A 22,479-nucleotide genomic window follows, 5' to 3' on the forward strand; every position below is an offset into this window, starting at 1 on the left:
GTATCGTATAGTGTACATATGCTTGCATTACCAGTAAATTGGTAATTGCCCATAGCCAGGCAATGGTGCCTCCAATTATCAATTGAACAAAATCTGAAAGCAAGCATCTACAAGGAAAAGAAAAGTACTAGTATTAATTACCTCCGTCCTAACCTAAAATATTGCTAGTGTTACTATGATTCTGACATGCTCATATCTAGATTCATAAACTAGGTAATGTCACATTATATACTAGGTATCTCCCGCTTGTATACACACACTTGTGCACGAAATTAAGGGCGTGTTTGGATGCCACCCTGGGAATCACGCCTGACTCAGGCGTCGATCTCAGGCGTTCGATTTCGGTCACCTGCGGCTAGATCGACCTGCCTGAGTGATAGCGCTCAGGCGAGGGCAGCAACCAAACACGCCCTAAATGCCTCTCACATGATACCTGATATATGCTTCTCACATTTTTCCCCCATGACTCAACAATGTTAACAAGTCATTGTTAAACAAACAGTGGGTTGCACAAAGTGACGGTGATGAACCGACAATTGGAGTATGTCAGTATGGATGGCTCCGATCGTCTGACAAGGAGAAATGCTACTGCACAATTCTTGTTGCTCATACTTTTATCAGCACCTACCAACAACAATGATACTAAGGCCATTCACAATGCGGGACACACCATGTCTCTAGATGAGAGAATGTGCCACATAGACTGAGACCACACCCCCTCTCCCACAATGCAAAGTAGCTCAAGCTGTGTCTTTGATTTTGCATGTCAGCTCTTATCATTTTCTATTTTAGTCCTTATGTTTTGATAATTTGTAGGGAACTACAATATTTACACCAAACACCTCAAAAACAGTAACAAAAATAAAGTTACCCCTTCCCATCTCATTCACTCCATTCCCCTCTCCCTCGCTGCTAGCCCTCACCACCGGCCGGCGCCACTCTCCCTCCCTCCACCGTCGGCTGACGCCTCAGGCACCACTCTCCCTCCACCACCAGCCGGCACCTCATGTCAGCGACCCCGAAGACAAAGTGAAAGTGTGCGGCTAACAACCTGGACAAGGCGCCTCGCAATAGACGCGAAGACCTCGGTGGTAGCGAGCAAGCCCTAGGTGAACGGAGCGGCGGAGACCTCACACGACAAACTCGGCTATAGTGCAAATCGGTTTGGATCTGCGGCGACTCCAACAACGGTGCTCCCAAATCTGGTCGTCGGTAGACTCCTCTTCTACCCCGCCTCCTTCTTGTCGCTGCCGCTTTCTCCTCTTCTCCTTTTCTCCTTGTTCCCCTTTCCATATATATGAAAGTTGCTTTAAAAAATCATATTAATCCATTTTCAAGTTTGAAATAATTAATACTCAATTAATCGTACACTAATGGTTCAGCTCGTTTTAAGTTTCTTCTCCAATCCTCTCCTCTAAAACACTCCCTTTGGAAGTGTGGAAAATTTATGTTGCATCACCTTGGCTAGCAGTTGGTGTTTCATGGACCATCCACAAAACTGTATGTTCTTCTAGGATTGAGATCGTTTGCAGGTACAAACTTACAATTGTAATTGCAACTTAAGGACTGCATATAATTTCAGCCATCCATTTCCATGATTAACGGTTCATATCTAGCGCTACAGTAACAGTATGATCAATGTTCCATGCTACAGTGTTTTTGCTATGGAACAAAGAACAATGCAACTCGTTTGTCTGGACAATCCGATTTGCATCCCTTGATGAGAACTGCTACTGCCTAAGTTGCAAGTCACAATAGCGCCTGCAACTTATTCAGATTCGTTCCTCTATTGTGTGTTTGAGTCTTAGTTGCTACCAAACAATTAGACCTAGCGGGCCCTATTTGGGGCCGTTCTAAAAAAATTGAAGCCAAAAAAGAAATCTTTTATAAGTATGCAAAATCCTTTACACATGTATGTATGTATGTATGCATGAACAATGTCGCCTACACATGTCCCAAACAAGTCGTACCAAGCGGTACTGCCACTATAGTTTACCTAACAAGGTCATCTATCTATGTTATGCACTATGAAAACAATGTAAGATGTTGACAGTTAAATTTGGTATTGGACCCAATTTAGGCTAAATTTAGATAGGGATAAGAGCCTTCACGCAAAAAGCTGATTGGAGGTGTTAGAATAGTCGGTCTGATCAAATATTGACCTATATGTCAATAGTCTTATCAACAGACTATGAGTCCAACTGTCTATGTATAATTTGTTCTTTTTCATATTCCTTTTCTTAAGGTCTAGGATTTTCTCGAGTTCTAATACATCTCTAAACCTAATATAATATGAAAAGGTTTTGTTTACACAAGATTAACCCCTTTATAAAGATCATGGGTAATTCAATTGAGCCAAAATGAATATATCAAGAATCATTCTAGTTTTACCTTTTCTTTTATCCTATATTGTATTTTACCTTTCCAACCCACTATTCTTTGTCATCACTAGTCCCTGCAATATTGGATGATGTCCTAACTAGCCTGTCGAGCCTAGGATAAATCGGCATGCGTGCATCCTGATGGGGTCTCTCCGAAGTGTGCATGCTACGAATTAGTTGCGTGCAAACCCACATGCCAATGCTGAAGAAGCACACAATGTGATGTCCATGTGTTAGCGCGGACCGCCGCCATCTGAAGTAGTACATTTTCTAAGGAGTATATTGGATGTCATTTCGGCCTCTACATTATAGTGGTTATAGATTTTGTTGAAGCAAATTAAGGACAGGTTTAATATCTATTATTAAGAAAACACATTGAACACTGATTAGCGAATGTGTAATAAAAGGCAAATGGATATAGAGATGGGTGGTGTTGGCTTAATTTCTTGGTGCATATTGTAGAAGCCATTTTAGCCAAGCTAGGTGGACATGGGTTAGCTTAGCTAGCTTGGCTTTGAATCAATCCGAATTGTCTTGCAAATATATGCTTGTGCGAAGCTGGCTGCATCAACATCGATCTTATTCTCCTCCTTAGCTACCTTAGACAGGCACCCCTCAACTACATGCAAAGGGAAAGGTTGCAATGGCAATATACCATCTAATCTAATCTAATCCAATGCATGATGAATCTGACGGACTTTGATCAGCGCATCTAACTAATGCTTATGGTGATATGGTCCAATTGTTACTCTAAATGGTTCAAGAAAAATGAAAAAGGTCCCATCAATATTCAGGTGGCTGAAGCGCACGCACCACTTACACCATCGTGATTGAACTCCCTCCAGACACCCAAGTACCCAACTCATTACATCGTCCAATAGATTGAATTAACTAAAGTATTGCCCATTTCTACGAGGAGAAAAACTGAAAAGGATGAGATGATTAATAATGCTGAGGAGGTCAAAGTTTAGATCGTCGTGGATATACAACTGAGGCCCTAAATGCTGGGAGCACCCACACCATATACAACTGAGGCCCTAAATGCTGGGAGCACCCACACCGGTGATGCCTGTGAGCACCACACATTCCTTGAGGCGATGTCACTGACGCTCCCTTCCTCTCATCGTGTTTAGGGGTAGACTCTTTGGGTGAAAGACTCTAGGTGAAAACCTAGTTCAAATTGTACGGAATAGCAATGATGATATCATAGATGGCATGACCATTTTAGAGGCGTCGCATTGGAGGTTCTATTGCTGGTGGGTGTCCTTTGTGTTGGATTAGCTTCAATGGCTATGACGGTGGTAAGATCTTGGCGAATGATTGATTCACTGCTCAATTACCCTTCGACGTTATCTTCTATTTTGGTTTGACGTTAGTCACCGGTGATGATGTGTGAGAAATTCAATGGACAAAATGATCTACAGTTGATTTCAGTGATTCCGTTTTCGATTTGCGGAAGACAATATAACTTGCAAGGTATTGGGAAAAAACAATGGTTATGCATATTCTCACCACTCTATATGGAAATAATCTTTATTTTAAGATGGTACTCTAAGTAGTTTTTTATTTTTACTTAAGTTGTAATTTTATAATTCGCAATCGTTTGCCATGCAACTTCTATAATAATTAGTTACAACTTTTTTCTTAAGCAAAGGTCAAAATTAATTATATTATCTAAAGTCCCATTCCAATTAAGTCCCCACTATTAATCGTGTGCACAAGCTCTTCCAAACGCCAACATCTAATAACAAAACTGTACAGGTGAGCACTCTAAGAAATAGCTAGATCTATGTTTACTATATTAATTAGAATGATCTGACCGTTAATTAGATAGATCACACTATGTAGATCCTATTGAGGATTTGTGTTAAATAAAAGGGTAAATAAAACATGCAACTGAAAATACCATCGAGTCTTTAATTTTACTCTCTCAAGTCATAAATATCTAGCATTTGGGATAAGATTCGACCAAACTTTTTAATTTTTTGAGCATCAATTTTATAGTAGTAGAATAAGTTTATAAAATCTAATATTCAGCTGAATGTTGAGCTACCACTGTTTCTTATATTTCAAAACTAAGCATTTGAGAAATTATTAGGTTGAAATTTTAAATGTTTGAGCGAATGTTGTCATAAAATCCAAATATTTATGATAAACCGACGGATATTTATACTGTGGGCTATGAGCAAGCAATTTTAAATGTTTGAGCGAATGTTGTCATAAAAGCCAAATATTTATGATAAACCGACGCATATTTATACTGTGGGCTATGAGCAAGCCAACGCATAGACATGCACTGGTATAAGATTTTGCAATTGCCACTAACCATTTAGGATCGGTTAGCTCATTTGTCATATTCGTTATATGTAAATATTTGACTAGGATACTATCTTTAAGGGAAAATGTAATTTAGATGCTATTTTGTGGACCCTTGTACAGTTGTACTAGGAACTTGTCATCATTATAGTTCCTATTGTGTAGGCCAAGCGTTTTATAGGTGTGGTTGCTGCAATTGTACATATGACTGACAGACAGGGACACGATGGAGAATGTCTACATGACTAGTAGACGGAACATGGAGTACTCTTCAGTCTGATGGGAGGAACATGCCGGATTATTGATAGATAAACTGATATAAGGCAACTGCATGGGCAAGTAGCTGTTTTGTTAAGTGATCGCTTGGGCAAGTGGTTGTTTTGTTAAGTGATCGAGGACAAGCACTCGGAACCAAACCCCAGATGGATGTCGGTTGTAAGTGCATATATATTTCTGCAAATTCTATTAGAATCAGCCTGCCAGTGCCAGCCAACCTATAGAAAAGGACGGACATATATATATATGAACGCAGCAAGAATATTAATTTGTACGAGTATGCATCAAACAAGAGTGTATGTATAGCTAATTAAGTGAAGGTTTCACCAAGTATGAACAGCCAGAAACTGGGTGCGGCAGCATAGTGGAGTAATCGGGTAGGTAGCTTTATGTGGTACTGAAGGAATGCACTATCAGGCATGTACAGAAGCAGCAGCAGCTGGGATTGGGCTGGTAAAATTTAGGCGAATGGTCGTGAAAGTAAATGAATCAGAAGGTTCCTAGCCTTGTTAAGCAAGGCTTCCCCACCTAAATTTTAAAACGACATGGCAGCTAAAAACCCAACACCGCCCATTCCCTCCTATCTAGCCAGTGCGCCATTATAAGCATTCGTTACCTCCGTATTTCCATGCACTGCACTGCACTCTCACCAGCTCTTAGTTCTCCTTCCCCTGCCGCTGGTCACGCAGCAAACATGGCCGTCCTGCCGGAGTCACGCCGGCTCTCCCTGCTCCTCATGGCCGCCTGCTTCCTGCTTCAGGCTCTCAGCGCCCACGCCATCACCCGGCATTACAAGTTCAATGTGAGGATATATCGTCATCAAACTTTGCCGCATGATAACTGCAAGCATGCATCGCAATTGTCACATACATATACAGGTTGCAGCAGAAATGGCAAGATGGTTTATTACCACGGTTTTGTCTGTCTTTTCTGTGTCTTGTGCAGGTGGTCATGCGGAACATGACACGGCTTTGCTCAACCAAGCCTATCCTCACTGTCAATGGCAAGTTCCCGGGGCCAACCCTGTATGCAAGAGAAGGCGATAATGTCCTAGTCAAGGTCGTCAATCATGTAGCTCACAATGTTACCATCCACTGGTAAGCAGCTTAGCTAGCTAGCCCATGGCTACTCCATGCATATGCTTCAACTCCACGTGTAATTTGCACCACAATTTGAATCACCACCTCAAGGCTCCTTTGCTCTCTGTAAGTACCCAAAAAGAAAAGGAGAATATCATGCTGTGTTAGTTAAAAGGTAAAAAGTATGTATAGCTTGCATTAGATCCTCTCTGTTGAACAGAAAACAGAAATGTGCTAGTTATTGTTCCCATTTATGCAACAAAAATACACTTGGTGAATAACTTGATAAACAAGCATGTCATACTAATCAGGCACGGGGTAAGGCAGATCCGGACAGGGTGGTACGATGGGCCAGCTTACATAACACAGTGCCCAATACAGCCAGGAAGCAGCTTTCTCTATAATTTCACTATAACAGGGCAACGAGGCACACTCCTCTGGCATGCTCACATCAATTGGCTAAGGGCTACCGTCCATGGTGCTATCGTCATCCTTCCAAAGCTTGGCGTGCCCTACCCCTTCCCTGCACCTCACAAGGAGGCTGTTATCGTGTTAGGTATATATATACACACACATATATATAGCTGCTTCTCTACATCTTGATGCATCCAGCACTTAATTTATCAAGTGCTGCATGCAGGAGAATGGTGGAAAGAGGACACAGAAACTGTAATTAACCAGGCCATGCAGCTAGGAGTGGGACCCAATATTTCTGATTCACACACCATCAATGGTCATCCTGGTCCGCTGTCTGAGTGTGCTTCTTCACAAGGTAATACTCTTACTCTACATGAACACGAGACAGACAGTGCATGTTATGGCTAACTATGTGCTAGTCCTACAACTGAGCCAAAGACCTAACGATTTCCTGATGTATGCTTGCAATACAATGCACAGATGGGTTCAAGCTCAGCGTCGAAAATGGCAAAACATACATGCTCCGGATCATCAACGCTGCACTGAATGATGACCTATTTTTCAAGGTTGCTGGGCACGAATTAACTGTGGTTGAGGTTGATGCAGTCTATACCAAGCCATTTAAGACCGATACCCTGCTCATCACTCCAGGCCAGACCACCAACGTCCTTGTTAGAGCTAACCAAGGCGCTGGCCGTTACCTTCTCTCAGTCTCCCCCTTCATGGATGCGCCCGTGCAGGTTGACAACAAAACAGGCACCGCTACTTTGCACTACGCCAACACAGTCTCGTCAAGCATGGCATCCCTCACTCTCGTCAAGCCACCACCACAAAATGCCACCCATATCGTATCAAAATTTACTGATTCACTCCATAGTCTCAATTCCAAGGAGTACCCAGCCAATGTGCCACAGACAGTAGACCACTCCCTTCTCCTTACCGTTGGCGTAGGTGTCAATCCATGTCCAAGCTGCATCAATGGGACAAGGGTGGTGGGCACAATCAACAACGTGACGTTCATCATGCCATCAACCCCAATTCTTCAAGCCCACTATTACAACATTCCAGGAGTGTTCACAGAAGACTTCCCAGCAACCCCACTGCACAAGTTCAACTATACAGGAAGTGGTCCCAAAAACCTTCAAACCATGAATGGAACCAGGGTTTACAGGCTGCCATACAATGCTTCAGTGCAGGTTGTACTCCAGGATACGGGAATCATATCACCAGAAAGCCACCCAATCCATTTACATGGCTTTAATTTTTTTGTGGTTGGGAAAGGGGTCGGGAACTACAACCCCAGGACCTCCCCTTCTACATTCAACCTCATCGACCCCATCGAGAGGAACACCATTGGAGTTCCTACTGGTGGTTGGACGGCAATCAGATTTAGGTCAGACAACCCAGGTATTGATTTTAAAACCTATGTTTTTTTAAGATAAATAACCCCTTCTGTTTCCAGACACATTGATTGAGCTGTTATATTGCAGGTGTTTGGTTTATGCATTGTCATTTCGAGGTGCACACATCATGGGGACTCAAGATGGCCTTTGTGGTGGATAATGGAAAGAGACCTAGTGAGACTCTGATTCCACCACCCAAAGATCTTCCGCAGTGTTAACAACATGGGATTCAAAACTGCCCCCACGGAGAGGAGCCTATTACAAGAAGGGTAATTGGCTTTGGTCCGATGTACGGAAAGAATCAACGGTGATTTCTACCATGTGCTACTACTTGACTCTTGCCACACATTTTTTTCTCCTTTTTGATTTTTTTGGGCTTGTTTACCAAAGATAGTGCATACAGGGCATTCAGGTTGTAATTAGCTCTTGCCATGACCAACTTGTTCCCCCTTTTTCAATTAATGAAAATGTATATGTTGGCATGCCTCATGAATTGAATGTTTGTTGAGAATTAGAGAAAGATGAATCCGCCTTAAAGTATCTCAGTCACCAAATTTTAGAAATATGTCGCCGCTATCTCCTCCTTTCTAACACCTATCCAGTACTCCCTATCTTCTCTGGCTGGACCCACCCCTGTATAGTCTATTTAGTACTAGATCCAGCTTAGTACTTTAAGTTACTGTAAACCTGTTCACCGACAGCTCAATCCAAAAAATACCAGGCCAGCCTCGCCATGCCTCTCGGGCCAGGCTTGACCCAGCTTGAGCCTCCACACGACCCCTATATTAAGCAGCCCTAGTTTCTAGATTTTCTTAGAAAAACCTTCCAAGAAACAAGTGATGGATATCTATTATCTTCTAACTTGTAGTATTATGTCCAACACAAATAGTAATCACGTACTAGCCATAATACCAAAGTAGTCACTAATGAATTGGTAAATGTTAGGAACAGGCATTGAATATACCTTACAATGTGCCAACACGGCATCTGATGCATGTGGTACTCCCCAGCAACTGAATTATTGAGATATGCTGTCAGTATCCAAGAAATAATTGTTTAGCATTTGACAAGAAAAATCACGCTGAAACAAGCTGGTACATGAACACTTGCAACAGAAAAATACTGTAATATGATGTCATACCAAAATATGTTCAAATTTTCTCCTTTTCTTTTTGAGGAAAACTGTTCAGATTTTCATACTGCACAAAGCAGGAAAAGAACATTTAACCTGGGAAGAAGAGCACAGAGGAGAGACCATCCATTTGCGCCCCTGCGTCGCTCTAGGATTGGGCGACATGGGCGATGTCTCCCTCCCCTGCTGCCACCCACCACCTCCTCCCTTCTCCACCTCACCGCCGCCTGAGCAAGCCGCCGGAAAACCATGTAACTGCAAGGACAGCGGCAGCGGGGCCTTCCCTCTCCCCCCGGAGGTCTGAGGCCTGATCCCATGGCCTCGGGGACAGCCGCCGCAGCACCGGGAGGCAAAGAGGGAGAGCCGGTGGCACTTTGGGATAATGAGTCCCAAAGTCTATGTATAATTTGTTCTTTTTCATATTCCTTTTCTTAAGGTCTAGGATTTTCTCGAGTTCTAATACATCTCTAAACCTAATATAATATGAAAAGGTTTTGTTTACACAAGATTAACCCCTTTATAAAGATCATGGGTAATTCAATTGAGCCAAAATGAATATATCAAGAATCATTCTAGTTTTACCTTTTCTTTTATCCTATATTGTATTTTACCTTTCCAACCCACTATTCTTTGTCATCACTAGTCCCTGCAATATTGGATGATGTCCTAACTAGCCTGTCGAGCCTAGGATAAATCGGCATGCGTGCATCCTGATGGGGTCTCTCCGAAGTGTGCATGCTACGAATTAGTTGCGTGCAAACCCACATGCCAATGCTGAAGAAGCACACAATGTGATGTCCATGTGTTAGCGCGGACCGCCGCCATCTGAAGTAGTACATTTTCTAAGGAGTATATTGGATGTCATTTCGGCCTCTACATTATAGTGGTTATAGATTTTGTTGAAGCAAATTAAGGACAGGTTTAATATCTATTATTAAGAAAACACATTGAACACTGATTAGCGAATGTGTAATAAAAGGCAAATGGATATAGAGATGGGTGGTGTTGGCTTAATTTCTTGGTGCATATTGTAGAAGCCATTTTAGCCAAGCTAGGTGGACATGGGTTAGCTTAGCTAGCTTGGCTTTGAATCAATCCGAATTGTCTTGCAAATATATGCTTGTGCGAAGCTGGCTGCATCAACATCGATCTTATTCTCCTCCTTAGCTACCTTAGACAGGCACCCCTCAACTACATGCAAAGGGAAAGGTTGCAATGGCAATATACCATCTAATCTAATCTAATCCAATGCATGATGAATCTGACGGACTTTGATCAGCGCATCTAACTAATGCTTATGGTGATATGGTCCAATTGTTACTCTAAATGGTTCAAGAAAAATGAAAAAGGTCCCATCAATATTCAGGTGGCTGAAGCGCACGCACCACTTACACCATCGTGATTGAACTCCCTCCAGACACCCAAGTACCCAACTCATTACATCGTCCAATAGATTGAATTAACTAAAGTATTGCCCATTTCTACGAGGAGAAAAACTGAAAAGGATGAGATGATTAATAATGCTGAGGAGGTCAAAGTTTAGATCGTCGTGGATATACAACTGAGGCCCTAAATGCTGGGAGCACCCACACCATATACAACTGAGGCCCTAAATGCTGGGAGCACCCACACCGGTGATGCCTGTGAGCACCACACATTCCTTGAGGCGATGTCACTGACGCTCCCTTCCTCTCATCGTGTTTAGGGGTAGACTCTTTGGGTGAAAGACTCTAGGTGAAAACCTAGTTCAAATTGTACGGAATAGCAATGATGATATCATAGATGGCATGACCATTTTAGAGGCGTCGCATTGGAGGTTCTATTGCTGGTGGGTGTCCTTTGTGTTGGATTAGCTTCAATGGCTATGACGGTGGTAAGATCTTGGCGAATGATTGATTCACTGCTCAATTACCCTTCGACGTTATCTTCTATTTTGGTTTGACGTTAGTCACCGGTGATGATGTGTGAGAAATTCAATGGACAAAATGATCTACAGTTGATTTCAGTGATTCCGTTTTCGATTTGCGGAAGACAATATAACTTGCAAGGTATTGGGAAAAAACAATGGTTATGCATATTCTCACCACTCTATATGGAAATAATCTTTATTTTAAGATGGTACTCTAAGTAGTTTTTTATTTTTACTTAAGTTGTAATTTTATAATTCGCAATCGTTTGCCATGCAACTTCTATAATAATTAGTTACAACTTTTTTCTTAAGCAAAGGTCAAAATTAATTATATTATCTAAAGTCCCATTCCAATTAAGTCCCCACTATTAATCGTGTGCACAAGCTCTTCCAAACGCCAACATCTAATAACAAAACTGTACAGGTGAGCACTCTAAGAAATAGCTAGATCTATGTTTACTATATTAATTAGAATGATCTGACCGTTAATTAGATAGATCACACTATGTAGATCCTATTGAGGATTTGTGTTAAATAAAAGGGTAAATAAAACATGCAACTGAAAATACCATCGAGTCTTTAATTTTACTCTCTCAAGTCATAAATATCTAGCATTTGGGATAAGATTCGACCAAACTTTTTAATTTTTTGAGCATCAATTTTATAGTAGTAGAATAAGTTTATAAAATCTAATATTCAGCTGAATGTTGAGCTACCACTGTTTCTTATATTTCAAAACTAAGCATTTGAGAAATTATTAGGTTGAAATTTTAAATGTTTGAGCGAATGTTGTCATAAAATCCAAATATTTATGATAAACCGACGGATATTTATACTGTGGGCTATGAGCAAGCAATTTTAAATGTTTGAGCGAATGTTGTCATAAAAGCCAAATATTTATGATAAACCGACGCATATTTATACTGTGGGCTATGAGCAAGCCAACGCATAGACATGCACTGGTATAAGATTTTGCAATTGCCACTAACCATTTAGGATCGGTTAGCTCATTTGTCATATTCGTTATATGTAAATATTTGACTAGGATACTATCTTTAAGGGAAAATGTAATTTAGATGCTATTTTGTGGACCCTTGTACAGTTGTACTAGGAACTTGTCATCATTATAGTTCCTATTGTGTAGGCCAAGCGTTTTATAGGTGTGGTTGCTGCAATTGTACATATGACTGACAGACAGGGACACGATGGAGAATGTCTACATGACTAGTAGACGGAACATGGAGTACTCTTCAGTCTGATGGGAGGAACATGCCGGATTATTGATAGATAAACTGATATAAGGCAACTGCATGGGCAAGTAGCTGTTTTGTTAAGTGATCGCTTGGGCAAGTGGTTGTTTTGTTAAGTGATCGAGGACAAGCACTCGGAACCAAACCCCAGATGGATGTCGGTTGTAAGTGCATATATATTTCTGCAAATTCTATTAGAATCAGCCTGCCAGTGCCAGCCAACCTATAGAAAAGGACGGACATATATATATATGAACGCAGCAAGAATATTAATTTGTACGAGTATGCATCAAACAAGAGTGTATGTATAGCTAATTAAGTGAAGGTTTCACCAAGTATGAACAGCCAGAAACTGGGTGCGGCAGCATAGTGGAGTAATCGGGTAGGTAGCTTTATGTGGTACTGAAGGAATGCACTATCAGGCATGTACAGAAGCAGCAGCAGCTGGGATTGGGCTGGTAAAATTTAGGCGAATGGTCGTGAAAGTAAATGAATCAGAAGGTTCCTAGCCTTGTTAAGCAAGGCTTCCCCACCTAAATTTTAAAACGACATGGCAGCTAAAAACCCAACACCGCCCATTCCCTCCTATCTAGCCAGTGCGCCATTATAAGCATTCGTTACCTCCGTATTTCCATGCACTGCACTGCACTCTCACCAGCTCTTAGTTCTCCTTCCCCTGCCGCTGGTCACGCAGCAAACATGGCCGTCCTGCCGGAGTCACGCCGGCTCTCCCTGCTCCTCATGGCCGCCTGCTTCCTGCTTCAGGCTCTCAGCGCCCACGCCATCACCCGGCATTACAAGTTCAATGTGAGGATATATCGTCATCAAACTTTGCCGCATGATAACTGCAAGCATGCATCGCAATTGTCACATACATATACAGGTTGCAGCAGAAATGGCAAGATGGTTTATTACCACGGTTTTGTCTGTCTTTTCTGTGTCTTGTGCAGGTGGTCATGCGGAACATGACACGGCTTTGCTCAACCAAGCCTATCCTCACTGTCAATGGCAAGTTCCCGGGGCCAACCCTGTATGCAAGAGAAGGCGATAATGTCCTAGTCAAGGTCGTCAATCATGTAGCTCACAATGTTACCATCCACTGGTAAGCAGCTTAGCTAGCTAGCCCATGGCTACTCCATGCATATGCTTCAACTCCACGTGTAATTTGCACCACAATTTGAATCACCACCTCAAGGCTCCTTTGCTCTCTGTAAGTACCCAAAAAGAAAAGGAGAATATCATGCTGTGTTAGTTAAAAGGTAAAAAGTATGTATAGCTTGCATTAGATCCTCTCTGTTGAACAGAAAACAGAAATGTGCTAGTTATTGTTCCCATTTATGCAACAAAAATACACTTGGTGAATAACTTGATAAACAAGCATGTCATACTAATCAGGCACGGGGTAAGGCAGATCCGGACAGGGTGGTACGATGGGCCAGCTTACATAACACAGTGCCCAATACAGCCAGGAAGCAGCTTTCTCTATAATTTCACTATAACAGGGCAACGAGGCACACTCCTCTGGCATGCTCACATCAATTGGCTAAGGGCTACCGTCCATGGTGCTATCGTCATCCTTCCAAAGCTTGGCGTGCCCTACCCCTTCCCTGCACCTCACAAGGAGGCTGTTATCGTGTTAGGTATATATATACACACACATATATATAGCTGCTTCTCTACATCTTGATGCATCCAGCACTTAATTTATCAAGTGCTGCATGCAGGAGAATGGTGGAAAGAGGACACAGAAACTGTAATTAACCAGGCCATGCAGCTAGGAGTGGGACCCAATATTTCTGATTCACACACCATCAATGGTCATCCTGGTCCGCTGTCTGAGTGTGCTTCTTCACAAGGTAATACTCTTACTCTACATGAACACGAGACAGACAGTGCATGTTATGGCTAACTATGTGCTAGTCCTACAACTGAGCCAAAGACCTAACGATTTCCTGATGTATGCTTGCAATACAATGCACAGATGGGTTCAAGCTCAGCGTCGAAAATGGCAAAACATACATGCTCCGGATCATCAACGCTGCACTGAATGATGACCTATTTTTCAAGGTTGCTGGGCACGAATTAACTGTGGTTGAGGTTGATGCAGTCTATACCAAGCCATTTAAGACCGATACCCTGCTCATCACTCCAGGCCAGACCACCAACGTCCTTGTTAGAGCTAACCAAGGCGCTGGCCGTTACCTTCTCTCAGTCTCCCCCTTCATGGATGCGCCCGTGCAGGTTGACAACAAAACAGGCACCGCTACTTTGCACTACGCCAACACAGTCTCGTCAAGCATGGCATCCCTCACTCTCGTCAAGCCACCACCACAAAATGCCACCCATATCGTATCAAAATTTACTGATTCACTCCATAGTCTCAATTCCAAGGAGTACCCAGCCAATGTGCCACAGACAGTAGACCACTCCCTTCTCCTTACCGTTGGCGTAGGTGTCAATCCATGTCCAAGCTGCATCAATGGGACAAGGGTGGTGGGCACAATCAACAACGTGACGTTCATCATGCCATCAACCCCAATTCTTCAAGCCCACTATTACAACATTCCAGGAGTGTTCACAGAAGACTTCCCAGCAACCCCACTGCACAAGTTCAACTATACAGGAAGTGGTCCCAAAAACCTTCAAACCATGAATGGAACCAGGGTTTACAGGCTGCCATACAATGCTTCAGTGCAGGTTGTACTCCAGGATACGGGAATCATATCACCAGAAAGCCACCCAATCCATTTACATGGCTTTAATTTTTTTGTGGTTGGGAAAGGGGTCGGGAACTACAACCCCAGGACCTCCCCTTCTACATTCAACCTCATCGACCCCATCGAGAGGAACACCATTGGAGTTCCTACTGGTGGTTGGACGGCAATCAGATTTAGGTCAGACAACCCAGGTATTGATTTTAAAACCTATGTTTTTTTAAGATAAATAACCCCTTCTGTTTCCAGACACATTGATTGAGCTGTTATATTGCAGGTGTTTGGTTTATGCATTGTCATTTCGAGGTGCACACATCATGGGGACTCAAGATGGCCTTTGTGGTGGATAATGGAAAGAGACCTAGTGAGACTCTGATTCCACCACCCAAAGATCTTCCGCAGTGTTAACAACATGGGATTCAAAACTGCCCCCACGGAGAGGAGCCTATTACAAGAAGGGTAATTGGCTTTGGTCCGATGTACGGAAAGAATCAACGGTGATTTCTACCATGTGCTACTACTTGACTCTTGCCACACATTTTTTTCTCCTTTTTGATTTTTTTGGGCTTGTTTACCAAAGATAGTGCATACAGGGCATTCAGGTTGTAATTAGCTCTTGCCATGACCAACTTGTTCCCCCTTTTTCAATTAATGAAAATGTATATGTTGGCATGCCTCATGAATTGAATGTTTGTTGAGAATTAGAGAAAGATGAATCCGCCTTAAAGTATCTCAGTCACCAAATTTTAGAAATATGTCGCCGCTATCTCCTCCTTTCTAACACCTATCCAGTACTCCCTATCTTCTCTGGCTGGACCCACCCCTGTATAGTCTATTTAGTACTAGATCCAGCTTAGTACTTTAAGTTACTGTAAACCTGTTCACCGACAGCTCAATCCAAAAAATACCAGGCCAGCCTCGCCATGCCTCTCGGGCCAGGCTTGACCCAGCTTGAGCCTCCACACGACCCCTATATTAAGCAGCCCTAGTTTCTAGATTTTCTTAGAAAAACCTTCCAAGAAACAAGTGATGGATATCTATTATCTTCTAACTTGTAGTATTATGTCCAACACAAATAGTAATCACGTACTAGCCATAATACCAAAGTAGTCACTAATGAATTGGTAAATGTTAGGAACAGGCATTGAATATACCTTACAATGTGCCAACACGGCATCTGATGCATGTGGTACTCCCCAGCAACTGAATTATTGAGATATGCTGTCAGTATCCAAGAAATAATTGTTTAGCATTTGACAAGAAAAATCACGCTGAAACAAGCTGGTACATGAACACTTGCAACAGAAAAATACTGTAATATGATGTCATACCAAAATATGTTCAAATTTTCTCCTTTTCTTTTTGAGGAAAACTGTTCAGATTTTCATACTGCACAAAGCAGGAAAAGAACATTTAACCTGGGAAGAAGAGCACAGAGGAGAGACCATCCATTTGCGCCCCTGCGTCGCTCTAGGATTGGGCGACATGGGCGATGTCTCCCTCCCCTGCTGCCACCCACCACCTCCTCCCTTCTCCACCTCACCGCCGCCTGAGCAAGCCGCCGGAAAACCATGTAACTGCAAGGACAGCGGCAGCGGGGCCTTCCCTCTCCCCCCGGAGGTCTGAGGCCTGATCCCATGGCCTCGGGGACAGCCGCCGCAGCACCGGGAGGCAAAGAGGGAGAGCCGGTGGCACTTTGGGAGTGGGCTCTAGCGACCGGTGGCGCGTGGCCGGATCTGGTGTCTCCTGCCAGATCTGGTCAGAGCCGGCGACAACAACGGCTCGTCGGCAGGTGTTGGAGGCCACGCAACTGACGGCGTGTGAGGTGGCGGACGGTGGTGTGCAAGGCAGCGGCCGGCGGCACATGGATCTAGCTGGAGCGATGCATGGCCATTGCTGGCGAGGCACGACTGACGCGGCGTGAGGCTGTGGCCCACGGTGCAAGGAGGCCAGCAGTGACCTACGCGAGGAGGCCGACGAGGGTCATGCATGGTCAGCCGGGCGGCCGCGAACGGCGACATGGGTCGGCAGCGGTGGTGGTCGGCCGCCCGTGGTGACCTCAGCGGCTTATGGCAGCAAGCAAGGAAGCGGTTAGAAGGTGGAGAGTTTGTTCTCTATTGCCGGCCAAGCATCCTCTTCTCCACAGGGCTCATCCCCTTCTATGGCCCAAGTGCTTCAGTTTTGGTCGTGGGGATGGCGGTGCGAGCCAGGTTGAGCTGCGGGGTGGTGGATTGGGCTTGGACGTTGAAGGGTTGGCGCGGTGGTCCAGTGACGGTCGTTTCATTGTGCATGATGGTTGTTTGGGGCTTTGATTGGGAATCGTTGGCGAAAGCCTTGCTAGGCCATGGGCCATCTTGACGACAACGACACCATTAGGTACCGTTCCGCTTCTTGGAGGCGTTATTATGGCGTTGAGCCCTCCTAGCACCAAGAACCTTCCGCGTGCAACGGTGACCATTGGTGGACTCCTGCAACGGCTCCGAAGCTCTATAGGCCTAGAGAGTTTGACGAGGCCTTCGTCGTTGGTTTTGTGTCTTGCTCTGCGGCAGGTGACCATCATTTTTGGTTATTGCCGAGTAGAACAATGGCGCACTGCAATCTCTATATAGGGTTGTTGGTGCTAGCTGTGTGTGTAGAAGTGGCTCCTTGGTAGCTTGGGCTGATGTCCTTCGTTGGTGTCGAATCGGTTTGTTCATTTTGGCGTTCGGGTAACATCGCAGTGAAGTCGGAGCTGTTGCGTCGCTTGGGTGGCAAGCTTGGCAACGATAACACGTGTGGGCTACTGTGTCGTCTCTATGGCAAGCTCGGTGCTGATGCCTCATGTTGGGCTCCATCGTGGTAGCTTAGGTTAGGTTAGTTATTGATGTGTTGTTTTAGGTTTGATTTTCACTCAGTTTTCCCTAATTAACTGGGCACGGTAAGGTTTGGTACCTTTTACTCCTTAAAATGGGACACCTTCTTTATATAAAACGTCGGCAACGGCCAGTATGAGCCTCCAGAAGTGACCTGGCTGGCGTTTATGGATGCAGAGAAACAACATTTTCTGGACGATCTTATCAAACCTCGTACCAGAAAGGCAGTAATGTGCAAGTATTTGAGCTTGACACTCTACTGTATTTTGACTACCATTTTCTGAATCAACAACCTCCATTCTGGGAGGTATGAATTCTGTACCTCACTAAAGCAGTGCTAAAGTTACTTGTCAATTCCGGGCTTCTGCAAATCAGGACAGTCTCATGCAAATCACAGCAGCCTACTTTCAGATTTCCCCAACATTACCAAGCAGCATCTGTCAAGTGATACAAAAGCGGAAACCGTAGAGCTTATTGCTGTATATCATGAAACACTCTAGAGCGGTGTTGGTGGTGTAAGATGCGTAGACTACTAGATACTCAAGTTCAGGGAAACCCATAGCTAGAGAAGAAAGGTATTTTATTTGTCCCCAATAATAGAAGACAGTTAAATCGTATTACCAACCATTGTTCACAAAGGTGGCCGGCTAGTCGACTAGTTGGTCTAGGGATGGCAAGTTGCCACATCAATATCTTAGTATTTTGCATGAAGATTCCATGCATTCAGCAAGATTTTCACAACATTGCAGACAAATCAATTAAAATATTTACAGATCGAGGAAACTATCCCGAATTATGAACGAAAATACTAAATCAATCTAATCTAAGAGGATGACAGGAGTGGAAGGCACAAGTCATGTCACAATCTAATCTAATCTTAGGAGGAAATAATCGCACACCAAATTAAGGCGAAATTTCAATACTTAGCTAAGGACGAATCTTGATCTGAGAGGATGACCAGTAAAGGCAGAAACAAGACGGACCTGGAGGAGGAAGGTGGAGAAGAAGTGCAAAGGCGCCGTCGTTGAGGACGAAGCGCCCTGGAGCAGTCGAGGTGTTGGGCGTCTGGGGGCAAGACGACACCGACGCCGCCGCCGCCGCCGTCGCCGCCGGCTCGGTCGCCTGGGAATGCTCCGAGATTGGATCGTAGGCCTCCCAAACAGGCCCGTCGCACGTTGGGCTTGGGCTTCACCTACAAAATGATTAGGCCTCATTAGGTTGAAGGAAAAACTTTTAGAATGATTTTACATGTTGGGAAAAGTTATACACAAAACCTTTTCCTATAAATGTTTCTACAAAGGTTGATGTAGCACCTGTCATTCGGTCTTTATTTTATATAAATCCCTACTAATTAAATTAAATGGTTGAAAACTTTATTTGTATGAACTTTTTAAAGTACATATAGCACTGTTCATAAATTATGTACACAAATTTTTTTAAGGCCTTAGGAGTAAAGCCATTGTAATATAACGTTTTCTATAAAAAATTTCTATGAGATGAACTATACTACCAAGGAAATTTTCTATAAAGTTGTACATCATAGCTTTATTCCTTGGTCTCTTGTAATTGTACATTTCTTCGAAGTTATTTCATCCAACCTCCTTTGAAATACATGAATTTTACAAAATATTTCATACAACCTCCGTCCCAAATTCATGAAATGCATGAATTTTCATACTATCTCTTTGAGATACATGAATTTCTGCTAAGTTATTTTTCACACATCCTATACATACCAACAAAAAAAATACTATCTCTTTTATCAAATCGCAATGCAACTGTTCTCTACTTTATCTAGTTCCAATATATTTATCCTCTACTTTCATATACTCTAATATAATAATTACTTAAAGATAAATTAAACTTGCTCTAGCACTATACAAACACTAGAGAACAACTGCCACCTGCTTGCTCTGCATGGGGGCATTTATTCGGATGGATGTAGTAGTAAGGCTGAGTTTAGTTCCAAACTTTTTCTTCAAACTTCCAACTTTTCCATCACATCAAAACTTTCGTATACACATAAACTTTCAACGTTTTCGTCACATTGTTTCAATTTTAACCAAACTTCTAATTTTGGTGTGAACTAAATACACCCTAAATGTGATTGCCAAGCTGCAAGCCTGCAAATCTTCTTCTTCTTCTTCTTCTTTTTTGAGAACTCAAGCCTGCAAATCTGCAGCTGCAACTACTCATATGTTTGGAATTGAATGGCAATGGCCTCGTAGTAGTGATGCCGTGATGGTCGACTGGCGTGGTTGAAGAAACGGAGGCTGACTGGTGGTCCTTAGCCAAACTCGAGTAGATGAGGCAGCATGCCTACATCCAACTGAATGATGATGGGTCATAGTCATGCACTCATGGATCATGGTTCCATGACTTCTAATCTCCATCAAAACTATCACAGAAGCTGTAATAAAATTCATTCCATCCTTTACTTCAATTCCCATGTATTATATTTTTTAATAATAAAATCCATTCCGTAAAGTAGCTATAACAATTATTGCTGTGAGATTACATGACGAATGATCGCGAATTACAAATCACAGCTTGATTAAGGACAATAAAACTACTTGAAAAAAGACAATTTCCATCAATGATTTGTGAGAATCTTCACAAAAATTGTTTCTTCCTAACGGCTTACTCTTGCTGAAAAGGAAATAAATCCATGGTTGATCATTGTGCTGACCAAATTTCTCACATACCTTCATTGACGACTGACGCCAAACCAATTTGGATGATAATATCGGAGAGTAAGTGAGCTATAAACAATCATTCATCCAGATATTGCCACCCTATCCATTGAAGCCAATCCAATGAGGACATAACCATCATGGATGCCGCACCCCCATGGGACCTCCAAGATGTTGGTGGTGTTGATGGTCTCGACACCAAATATGCAGGCAATCCGATCTTATCTTTAGCTGGTAGCAGCAATCTTCATGAGCACAACGGTGACATCGGTGGCTAGGGCTGCATTAGTGGAAGGTGGTTGGCAACAGAGTGCCCGAACCTCCACGGTCAGATCCAGATGGTGTCGACAGGGAAGGAGGTGAGCATTAGCAGATATGGATTCCTAAGGACGGCGTTGATGGCCCGACAGGCAACACAAAATCAGTACCTCCCCATCTCATTGCCACCTCCAACGTGCCCTACCTACCTCTTGTTGGAAGGACGCAGCTGCACCGCCGCTATCTCGTGTCGGCGTTGTGCCTCCCTCATGCCAGATCAACCCGTCGCCATCTGAACAACAGTTCGCACCAGCATTGATCCACTTTGTAGCACCCTCCATTTCCTAGCCCGGCCACCTCACCACTCTACCAGCTAGCCAAAGGCATGAATAGCGCCAGAGGCCCCTCCAACCGGCCTCCTTCCCCCTCACCTCCTCCTTAAGCTAGTGATTGTGTGGTTCCCACTCCCCGTCGTCTTCCCCATCTCCAACTCACCACTAGAATCGTCATCACAGGTTGTCACCTCCTAACCACTCATATCGTTAGCCCCCGCCAACAACACCGACGCGCTGTCCACTGCCGACCTTGTGGCTCTAACACCACCGCCAATGCCTCGTCGGTCGTCCATGTCCACCGTCCATTGTTGGTCCTCCGTCGCCCACAATCATCCCTCTATGTCCTTGGGAGACCCCTCTTTTCCCTCTTCCCCAACCTCCCCTGCTACCCAACCTTAACCCTAAATCCTAATCCATATGTCCTTTATTGGAGTTAGGGCATTATAGACGTTAGGGTAGGAGAAAAGGATAAGCTCGTTGGAGTTGAAGAATATAGTGCACGAATTTTGGCACGGATCTAACGATCTAAAATCTGTAAAATTTAATGTCTAAATTTCCGTTGAATGATATTTAGCAAATCTGTACTCCCTCCGTCCCATAATATAAGGGATTTTGAGTTTTTGTTTAGATTGTTTGACCACTCGTCTTATTCAAAAAAATTTGTGCAAATATAAAAAACGAAAAGTTGTGCTTAAAATACTTTGGATAATAAAGTAAATCACAAAAAAATAAATAATAATTCTAAAATTTTTTTGAATAAGACGAGTGGTCAAACAATACAAGCAAAAACTCAAAATCCCTTATATTATGGGACGGAGGGAGTATAAGGTATGCAGCGGGTTAAGCCTAATACGTTTTACAGGGTTTTAAATCTCCCGCTATTGCTGCCGCTATCTCCCGCTATAGCTGTTTGGGAAGGGTTCTAGCTATTTGCTCTCATATACAATTTAGCCCGCTATAGCTCCCGCTATAGCTGTTTGAGAAGCTAACCGCTAAATGTCTTAGCCCGCTATTTAAAACATTTGTTTTCCTAGAGTGAGAGTGAAACTGTAGAAACAGTGCTCAGATTGCAAAGGATCCGGATCCAACTATTAATGTCGCTGCAATAACTCCAATCCACCTAGAAATTTCAGCATCCTGCCGTGCCGAGGTCTGTGTGCTGCTATTGTAGTTGTAGGAATACCACTACTACTACCAGTACTGTTGTATCTGCCATTTTCTGCTCCTTAAATTCTTTAGCCATGGTACACTGCAGACCGTGGTCGATTCAATTGATCGCGGAGTATACTACTCCAGCTCCGGTTAAATAAACAGATCGCACAAGCCACTTTTTTTTTCTTTTTGTTGTGCACAGCTCTTGTTCTCCATTAATCCAGCCGTGCGTGCAGTTGAGGTCCACCTGCTGCTGCTCTCTGTCTGCTCCCATCGAACAAATCAAGAACCACCCTCTCCACTCTCCAATCC

At 43.3% G+C, this 22,479-nt stretch overlaps 2 protein-coding genes and 1 long non-coding RNA gene across 6 annotated transcripts; 2 read left to right on the plus strand and 1 right to left on the minus strand.

Moving 5' to 3' along the window:
* Positions 1-5,253: 5,253 nt before the first annotated feature.
* LOC136351254 (uncharacterized) lies at positions 5,254-17,007 on the minus strand. 4 transcript variants are annotated; one of them, XR_010737480.1, is made up of 7 exons: positions 16,296-17,007; positions 16,032-16,098; positions 13,082-13,371; positions 9,101-13,008; positions 8,837-8,903; positions 5,884-6,176; positions 5,254-5,813 (listed from the first exon to the last, which is right to left on the minus strand). It is a non-coding gene; the product is annotated as an uncharacterized lncRNA (long non-coding RNA). The 4 variants fall into 4 exon arrangements; XR_010737481.1 differs by having other exon boundaries at positions 5,887-6,176; positions 13,079-13,371; XR_010737479.1 differs by having other exon boundaries at positions 13,079-13,371.
* Positions 5,919-8,361, plus strand: LOC136353932 (laccase-22-like). Its single transcript, XM_066305314.1, has 5 exons — positions 5,919-6,070; positions 6,364-6,608; positions 6,693-6,824; positions 6,950-7,876; positions 7,960-8,361. Exons 1-5 carry the CDS (start codon positions 5,925-5,927, stop codon positions 8,088-8,090), a joined length of 1,581 nt encoding a protein of 526 aa, XP_066161411.1. The 5' UTR covers positions 5,919-5,924; the 3' UTR covers positions 8,091-8,361.
* On the plus strand, positions 12,797-15,556 carry LOC9269875 (laccase-22-like). Its single transcript, XM_015761310.3, has 6 exons — positions 12,797-12,970; positions 13,114-13,265; positions 13,559-13,803; positions 13,888-14,019; positions 14,145-15,071; positions 15,155-15,556. The coding sequence occupies exons 1-6, from the start codon at positions 12,797-12,799 to the stop codon at positions 15,283-15,285; spliced, it is 1,761 nt and encodes a 586-aa protein (XP_015616796.2). The 3' UTR covers positions 15,286-15,556.
* Positions 17,008-22,479: the final 5,472 nt, after the last annotated feature.

This window comes from Oryza sativa, chromosome 11, assembly GCF_034140825.1.
Source record: "Oryza sativa Japonica Group chromosome 11, ASM3414082v1".
NCBI lineage: Eukaryota > Viridiplantae > Streptophyta > Magnoliopsida > Poales > Poaceae > Oryza > Oryza sativa.